Source organism: Arachis ipaensis, chromosome B02, assembly GCF_000816755.2.
Source record: "Arachis ipaensis cultivar K30076 chromosome B02, Araip1.1, whole genome shotgun sequence".
Lineage (NCBI taxonomy): Eukaryota > Viridiplantae > Streptophyta > Magnoliopsida > Fabales > Fabaceae > Arachis > Arachis ipaensis.
In genome coordinates, this window is record NC_029786.2 from 10,784,373 (window position 1) to 10,793,928 (window position 9,556).

Genomic DNA, 9,556 nt, shown 5'->3' on the forward strand with positions numbered 1-9,556 from the left:
ATACAAAGAAAAAATACATTTCACATTGTTAAAAAATACCATTAAAATCACAATACTAAAATTAAAAAGAAAAATTAAATTAAACAAAAAAAATCAATTATCAATAAATATTAAATAGTATCATTATGAAATTCGTTTATAGTTTGAAGTTCGTTTTGATACCGGTTTTCTTTAACTGTTCTTTTAAACATAGTTAGTGCGACATATACGTTTGATTATGTACAATTAATAAAAGTATCTTTGTTCAATTATTCACTATATAATTTTCTTGCAATACTTTAACACCTTTTTCTCTCTGTGTGTCATTTATTAACCAATAAAACTTAGTTTACATTGAAAAAAAAATTCTGAAACTAAAAATTCAATCAGTGATGTATCTTGATGGATTAGGAAGATTTAGATTAAGAGGGTCTGACTGGTCTTGTTCTTTTGTGTTTTTCGATGTTTCTTTGTCTTGCTAGTTGTCTGATTTCTCTTGTTCATTGGGGTCGGTCCTTAACCCCACTCTCTTCACTAAATTTCTTTTTTTTCTCTTTTTCAAATTTAAACTATGCAATCTAACTATACATACCAGATATAAATAATAGGTGAGTTGTATGGTATAGAAGGAAGATTCTTTCTATACCTATATATTTGTGCTGTCAAAAGGATCGTGAAATAAATATATAAAGTGTGTGGTTAAAGACAAACTCTGTTCATGGTAACTGACATGTTTTATGTTGACATCAATGTTACGTGATAGTGGTATACTGGTATATAGAGTAAATTAGTTAATTGTATTTATTATAATTAATTATTAAAAATGATATTAGACTTTGTTGTAACTGTATTTTTTGTTTAAACTATTTTGAAAAAGTAAAAATAAATTTTGATTATGGATTAACCTATTGATCCCAATATATTTTTGTCCTATGAAATTTTGAACGTGTATTTTTGTGAATTATTAAGCTTACAAAAGGATTATATGTACTCATCAAAGTAACTCCACTAAACTCACATAAAATTCAGTCACCAAAAAAAAAACTCACATAAAATTCAGACTCTCTTTTTTTTTATGAATTAATTTTTTTTATTCACACATAAAAAATTAAACTTAACTCCCAAACATTACATTATAACTACTTATTTTAATATGTATATATAATTATATATCTATATATAAATATATATTCAATTATTTATATAAGTTTCAACAATTATTTTTAAAAAATATATTTAAATTAGTACTTTAAATACTAAACACATATAGTCTAAATGCTAAACATTCATTTATAAATATTTAGTTAAATCTTACACTGTATACTCTAAATATTAAATCATGCCTTTTAAATCCTAATCTATAAATCTTAAACCTTAAACCTAAATTCTAAATTGGAAACCATAAATTTTAAACTCCTAAATTTTTAACCTTAAATTCTAAATCTTGTAGTTAAAGTCAAATTGTGACCTTAGAAGCAAAACTTCAAAAAAGTCTGATTACTTTCATATATTTTCATATGAAAAAATATTGTTTATACGATTAATTATATCTATATAATAAAAAAAAGTTTAGGGGTCAGCACTTAACCAATAAAAAAAAATAAGTAATTCAATACCATTAGATATAATTTCACACTATTAAAAATACTAATAATTATAAATCACAAAATTTACTACCTTGAGCACTCTTTTATAATGAAATTATTTGAAAAATATATATTTTTAAAACGCGAAAAAATGCCCAATAATAAATATATATTTTCAAAAAATATCAGTCTGAATTTTATGCAAATTTAGTGGAGTTACTTTGATGAGTACATATAGTCCTTTTGCAAGCTTAACAATTCACAAAACACACGTTCAAAATTCGATAGGACAAAAATATATTAGGATCGATAGGTTAATCCACAATCAAAATTTATTTTTACTTTCTCAAAATAGTTTAAACTAAAAACACAACTACAACCAAGCCCAATATCATTTTTAATAATTAATCATGACAAACACAATTAAGCAGTTTCCTCTATATACCACCATCACGTGATATTGATGTAATATATGAAGTATGTCAGTTACTGTGAATAGATTGTCTTTAACCACATTCTCTCTATACACTTGTCTCGCAACCCTTTTGACAACACAAATACATAAGTATAAAAAGAATCTTCCTTCTACATCATAGAATTCACCTAAATAATATGGTTTGAATTTGCTAGATTTCATGTCCAAAACTAAATCAAAACCCAAACTCAAATTACAGTTGATAGTAGTCTAATACACTATCATTATCATGATCATTCATTAGATGTTTCTAATACGGTTTAAAACAAATTTAAAGACATCATTCTAACCAAAATTATATGATTTATTATATTTATACCAGATCTTTTATTTAATTATTAAATTTGGTCTCAATTTAGGATTAGATTGAATTAGATTCCTTCAATATCCAATCAATTCCAAATAATTTATACTATCTTCACCATATGAAAAAATAAAAACTCTAAATTCATAGTTGGAATAACGTATTGAAAGTTGAACTATTGTGATTACACTACATAAATTAACTAAAATAATTTCATGATCTTAAATAATTAAATTAAAATATCAAATCTTCAGGATTAGTTAGTTATAAAACAAAATTAAAATTGAATTCATAGCTCAAATAATGTAATGAGAGAGAATATAGGCCAACATAAAAATAAAAAAATTAGTCTAGCTCAGTTTAGGTTTGAACATGACCAAAATTGTCTAGCTTAAATATAATATACAAACTCCATATCAATATGACAATATGGGCTAGAAATATGAGCTTTGGGTTTGAAAGAAATATGAGCTAGAAATATGCCCCAGACCCAACATTTAACAATTATAACGACCACCATGTGCTAATAATGCAAAAAAAAAAAAATTGCCATAAAGATAATGAGTGTTTGAAGAGAAAACTAATTCAGGGCAAATGGAATGTTCTAATTTGGGGTAAAAAGATTCACATACCTATGTCCACAATCTTATGAAATACCAATTGATATAAATAGTTGCCCTAAATAGTTATTTACAAACAAACTCGAGATTGATTTCAACCACGGCCAATATTGCTGGTGAAATAAAATAAACCTTAAGCACTGCTCCAAATTATTCAACTACAGACTATTGGTTACTTCTCCGTATGTATCAAATATTGTTCCAATTATTATTTAGCCAAGCGAGGTGCAACTTTTGGAATGGCTCATGTCTCAGTGTGAACACTGAAGTGAACAAAGAGGTCACTTGCTGAAGCTGAAATTCTTCAGTTGTTTGCAGCATAGCACTCTTTCATCCTATACAAAGTCCAATAGAGGGGCATTCGAAAACTATATGCAGACCAGTAAACCAGCTGCACTTCAGATCGGTTGTGACAACCCTGCACGAGAAAATAAACAAAGCAAAGTACTTGTAAGACTAAGAAATAAAGCCATTGTGAATGCACAAATAAGATTGGTGACAAAGACGAGAAGAGGTGCTAACCTTGTAAGTAAGTTGAACATAAATGTTTTTGTCTGTAATTCTGAATTTCTGAGGATCATTTGTTGGAATACAAAGTTTCCTCAATCCTCCTAATTACTACACTCAGACTGGCACCACTTTCCAATGCTTTAACGGCAGCTCGGTGCGCAGCTCTGTGCCACTTGAGCAAATTATAAGATTGCAAAACCGACCATCTTGCTTGATTAGACATCTGCTCAAGGCAAGAACGTTAAGGCTAAAATTTCAGTATCACGTATGAACATATACCATCAGAACAGGGGCATCAATTGTGCACTGTGGATAGGGCTGGAAGTGAGCCGAGCTGAGCCGAGCTAGACCAAGTTCAAACTCGGCTCACGAAAATTGAGCTTGGCTCACGGCTCGACTCATTAACAATCGAGCTTATTTCTTAAGCTCAAGCTCGGCTCACCAAAAGCTCACGAGCTGGCTCGAGCTCACGAGCTGGCTCAAATAAGAGAAACATAGATACATAATCTATAATTTTATATCAATAAATTATAACTTATATATTTTTAAAAATATTTGAAAAGATCAATTTTATATATTGTTTATCTATCAATAAATTATAAATTTTTTATTTATGTCCTATATTAAAATTATATGTAAAAAATAAATATAAATATTAAATAATTAAGATTGTTATATATATATATATATATATAATCGAGCCAGCTCACGAGCTAATGAGCTGAGCTTATCCAAACTCAAGCTCGGCTCATTTAATTTATGAGCTCAATTTTAGGCTCAAACTTGGCTCACCAGCTCATGAGCTTAGCTTATCGAGCTGTTAACGAGTCGAGCTCGAGCTGGCTTGACTCACTTCCAGCCCTAACTGTGGAGATACCTCAGCTATTGATAATGGGGGCTCCAAAAGAAGACAGATGTTTCTGAATAGGTTTTCATCATTTTCTCCCCCCTCTGCCTCACCATAAACAAGAGCTTCAGCTGCAATGCCAGCAAAGAGTACCATGCAGTACCTAAACCACGAGTTACATACTACATTAGTAACACATGAATCCTCAATGAAAAAGAGAAAGTCGAGAAAACAGAAAATGTGCATGACGGGAAAGGATCAGCTCAAAAGTTTACAGACAATCAAATTTTTCTGCTTAATATCTTATTATCTTGTCAAAGTAGAGCCAGTTCTTGCGAAGGAAAATTTGTTCTTCAACACACAGATATTGACCAGAACTGGAATCATAAGAGTGAACATTTTAGCAACTATGTGTGTATATGTCTATAAGATATATAACAGGTTGATAACTAAATCCAGAGTTACTAACAAAATCAACTTAACTTTCTTATTACAGTTTGTGGAACAAAAATGCTCTTTGAACACCAAAAACCAGTCATCATGTATTTGCATATATATATATATAGGCTCTGTATTTTCTATTTCAACACATATATATAGGCTCTGCATTTCATGAAGGATGGAATATTCTAAGAAAATCTTCTTCGTTTTTCTTTTTTCTTTTTCCTTTTAGCGACAACTGTTAGTAGGGATAAATTGAAAATTTGTATCCAATATAGAAAAATACTTCCAAACTTTTCATTTTAAGAACAAAATTGAAAATTTGGAAGTTATAGGAATATATACAGTAATTAAACCTAGCTTGGAGGATTAACAGAATCAGACACCTCCCACTCGTATCAAAAAGAGATATCAACCTTTAAAGCGAAAGATAAAAGAAAAATATGTTTTATAGATTCATGGGCAAATATAACAATACCAAATTTGTTTAATGTTATGTAACTCAATGAAAAACAGACAAAGTAAATCCTTCCTAACTTATACACCATTAAATCATACGAATAACTCATCAGCAAGTACTTACTGCTTAGGACAGCCTCACAAACATAACAGAGACACAAGGGACACTAAATATTAAAATTTAATAAAGAAAATGGATACAGAAAACATTCATGGTATCATAAATTAATTCTTAGTATAGTATCATGTATACACTCCAACCTTACCAACTTTGCATTTCTCATAATAAAAAAATATTATGTAAATTTTAATATAGACCAACACTTTGTGAGATTTTTCTTTTAAATTTTCATAGAACAAAAATAAAAAGAGCTTTGTTCATGCTATTCCCCACTATATTAGAAACAAAATAAAATACTTGTCAAATTGAATACTTAAATAAGTGTCATTAGGATCTGGTATAAGGTCCAAGATGGGTACGTGTTTGACATGTGGAGCCATACCAAAATAGTATAACTATACTTTATTTCAACAATTTTTACTATATATATATATATAATGGTATATTCACCTGTCAAAAGCTGTGCCCTCAAGTCTGCCTTCAGCAAGATCGCTGGCAACCTTCTCATCCCAAAACTGAGTCCCTGCCTAAAAAGATACGAATTTACTGCAACTAAACCTATGTTAATACTTAACGGAGAAACTATTATATGGAAAGCATATTGATATGAGGGGAAAAAAAAGAAAAAACAAGAATCAATAGAATCTATATTTGTATCAAATCAGTCGGAAAAGCCTTTCTTGTTGTTGTAAGTATACAAGTGCAACCTACTATAAATAATCCATTATTGTCTTACTGATGACACTGCTATATGACCACTGAACATCATTTTACTTACAAAACAAGTATACACTCTAACATGAAGTGGTTATCCTTCATTTTTTTATCATTTTACTTACAAAACAAGTATACACTCTAACATGAAGTGGTTATCCTTCATTTTTTTACAAACTTTGTTCAAAAGTGTATTTTGTATCACGAGAAGTGGTTAACAAGGAATTTCATTCTAGTCAAAGCGCATTTAAGGCAGTTAAAATTTATATCATCAAATTGATCAAGGGCAGATGGACAGTAATGAGGGGAAGGAGAAAATAACATAGAAGAAGAAAGGAATATATAGAGGAGGGATGAGAGACAGGAAAACAAAGATAGCACCAAGTATTTTACTCAAAAACAAGAACACATCAGACATAAATAATATACTATGATGCCACAAAAATAAACTGTTAGAAGCAACAAAATGTTGCATGATGAATAAAGGAGGAAAAAGATACCTGTCCTTGAATGCCCATTTGCATTGCAACTATTGGATCTAAAATTACTCCTCGAATTGGGCAACCCATCAGATATGCTTAAATTTCATTAGAGATGAACCTTGTAAGACGTCATGCACAAAGAATATGTGCAGTATTTAACATCTAAAGCCCATGTAAAACAACAGAATCTACCTGTTAGGAGATGTCCTGCTTCATGAATGAGAATACGCCGTCGATATGGTGGCCAGTAACTTGAGATTTGAGCTAAACAAGTACCACCAAGGAATGCAGAATCTGCAAAGGCTAGACCTAATATAACTGCAAGGTTGGGCCTGAGGTCAATACCTTGTGAAATGAGAAAGGACACTCCACCAAGAAAAGCAACCAAGGCAGTGCTTGAACTAGGCGAAAGACCCCACTTCTTTGGAGCAAGTTTAGTCACTGTACAAAAAACAAAGCAAGGGAGAACTAAATCGTATAGCCATTTTTTTCCAGCTGTATATAACTGTGAATAAGTAATCTTCATTTCTCTATAACATGACTGAAACAGGACATCGAGCAATTTACATCTGTGAGGAACTTATCCTGTTCATATGCACACCTTCCAAGCCAGTTGAAGAGCTCAAGACATCTGGTGTTATGTTCCTTGAACCCTCCAAAACTGTAGAAGATGAAAACCGAAAAGGAGGTTAAGGAAAAGTCTGAGAAATTCTAACAATTCTAAGCATAAGTTTTCAAAGTTTACACCATCATCATAACAATAGTGATTATGAAACAACTAATAGAACAAACCATGTAAAATAAACATCAAACTTGGTAAAATTAAAAAAAATGCATGTGTAGCAGGAAAAGCTTGCTTTGATTCATTTATAGAATAAGAATTCCAGTCTCATTAGAAGCGAAAGTTTGAATACATCATATATGTGAAAGAGTTAGCACACTCTACAGAACAATGCTGAGGAAATCCAAAAATGTACAACTTCTGAATGGCAATTCATAATTTACGATAATCTAAAATTTGACAAATAAAAGGAAAAATCTATGGTGGTACCAAATAACAGCATTAGTTACTGTACACACATCAAACCAATTTAAGGTTTCGCACTTCAAACTCCCAAAAGCCTTCTACTACCAAACTCTTGATGCACATATTTGAAAGGTGAATAAATAAATGAGATTAAGTTTGATGCACTTTATGTAATTAGATTCATGCATTTAGGCAAATATTCAAAAAGTGAGTTTGAAAATAGTTAGTTTTAATGATAAAACAATACACAATTAGATATCTATCTAGAACTCATCTGCACTTACACTTTCAGTATAAAATCCTAACAAACTATTCATTTGTTTAGGATATATAATCTATAAGAAAAAGGAAAAGATGTCATTAATGCTATGATTCAAATGCAAAGCTAACAGAGTTGCTTATGTACTGCATGTTTTCTGTACATAATATAAATATATATAAAATTATAAAATCAGCTTAAAGTGTAGCCTAAGAGCCTATTAATTTTGAACAACTCAAATGATTAAAAGAACAAAACAACTTTTTCCCCCTTCTCAATTTTGATATTATCATATATGAAAAACTGTAAATAAAAATGGAACTTAAAGAAATATAAAAACTTACCAATGTTCCTGCATTTTCCGAAATTGGGCAAGAAACCCCGATCCTTGAGGAACCTGTACACATTGGCAACAAGCTTCATGTCATCAGCATTCAAGCATGTGTCAAGCACCTCCCAATCCTTTTGCGGCCCAAACAGCTCCAACTCGCGGAACCGGGACCGAGTAGACTCAGTGATTGAAGCATCGGTTGATGGCTCAATTGGGTTTTGAGTTTCGAGAGTTTTGAGGAACTTGAGGGCTCCGGCAAGGTCCTTCCGCTTCACGGCCTCCTCGTACTCCCCCCATTCTCGGAAGGCCCCTCGCGGCCAGCAAGTACGGGAGCGTTCGCGAGGTGGTGGAGGGAAAGTGAGCGAAAATGGACGGAGAGTGGAAAACTAAGGAAGCAAGTCAAGGAGAGGATGAAAACACGATTTTAGGGGAAATTTTTTATACTTGATTTCAGGAAAACTTAATATCTATTGAATATGGTTCATCTAGGATAATTTTTAAGTAATATCAGTTTGTATTCTTACTAATAACTCTCCTAGACATAAAAACTCATGTACTTCTGTACCTACTTAATGATGATCAGAGCATAAAGGATGGCTAACATACAACGAAAGGTTATTATCTCACTAAGTACAACTTGATCAAACAAATTAGAAGCATTCATATATAAATATAAATTAAAGCTTTAATTTCAAAAAGTAGAGAATAACAGCTGCATAGCTCACGCAGTTGAAAATCCATAATCATGAATTCTGGAACATAACATAATTCAACCAAATAATAAACAACCAAAAAATAAAACACCAAAAAACAATAGACGATACCTGCAGAGGCATCTCCAATCGGGACTGGGAGGAGGAGCAGGGGAGTCGACGAGCAGAGAGCAAAGAGGAGCACGAACAGAGAGGAGTAGGAGATCTGCGGAGGCCGTCGGAGAGTGAATAATGCATATGGCAGATTAAATTCAATAATTTAGAATGAAAATAAAGCAAACGCAGAAAAAATCGGAAACAATAAAAACGAAAATGGAAGCTAACAAAACAGAAACAAAAAGAGAATTGAAAAAAATGGCTGCGGAACATGTTGGTTACCTCTATACAACGGTACGAAGAGAGAAGAGGCCACCGTGCGGGTGTGGAAGTGTGAGGGTCAGAGTGGGTTTTCAGGACGCGCTGAGTGAATCCTAGGCCATGGTTAAGGGACTAAGGGAAAAAGAATCTAGTACCTGGTAAAGCGATAAAGATATACGGTAATGCATGCTTATTCAAAAGTAATTAAAATATTTTATTATTTCACTAACCTTTTCATTGTATAAGTTTGTTGTAAAATAAATAAAAGATATACTAAATATAAAATAAAGATGTATAAATAAAAGATTCTAGTTTTGATATTTACCAATAT

The 9,556-nt window shown here is 31.5% G+C and overlaps 1 protein-coding gene across 4 annotated transcripts; it reads right to left on the reverse strand.

Moving 5' to 3' along the window:
- On the reverse strand, positions 2,910–9,389 carry LOC107624975. Of its 4 annotated transcripts, XM_021115418.1 has the most exons (11): positions 9,247–9,388; positions 9,054–9,073; positions 8,980–9,021; positions 8,169–8,541; positions 7,140–7,199; positions 6,731–6,979; positions 6,557–6,633; positions 5,793–5,869; positions 4,352–4,484; positions 3,487–3,697; positions 2,910–3,382 (listed from the first exon to the last, which is right to left on the reverse strand). In XM_021115418.1, exons 3-10 carry the CDS (start codon positions 8,989–8,991, stop codon positions 3,542–3,544), a joined length of 1,137 nt encoding a protein of 378 aa, XP_020971077.1. In that variant the 5' UTR covers positions 8,992–9,021; positions 9,054–9,073; positions 9,247–9,388; the 3' UTR covers positions 2,910–3,382; positions 3,487–3,541. The 4 variants fall into 4 exon arrangements, with proteins under 4 accessions (XP_020971077.1, XP_016182963.1, XP_020971078.1 ...); XM_016327477.2 differs by having other exon boundaries at positions 8,980–9,073; positions 9,247–9,389; XM_021115419.1 differs by lacking the exon at positions 7,140–7,199 and having other exon boundaries at positions 8,980–9,073; positions 9,247–9,389.

What these genes read in the sequence shown, in the direction of transcription:
- LOC107624975 (XM_016327477.2), bottom strand. An exon ending in AGCAGGACATCTCCTAACAG is followed by an intron (nt 6,634 to 6,730) that starts GTAGATTCTGTT and finishes ATGAAATTTAAG; the next exon opens with CATATCTGATGGGTTGCCCA. An exon ending in AAATGGGCATTCAAGGACAG is followed by an intron (nt 5,870 to 6,556) that starts GTATCTTTTTCC and finishes GTATCTTTTTAG; the next exon opens with GCAGGGACTCAGTTTTGGGA.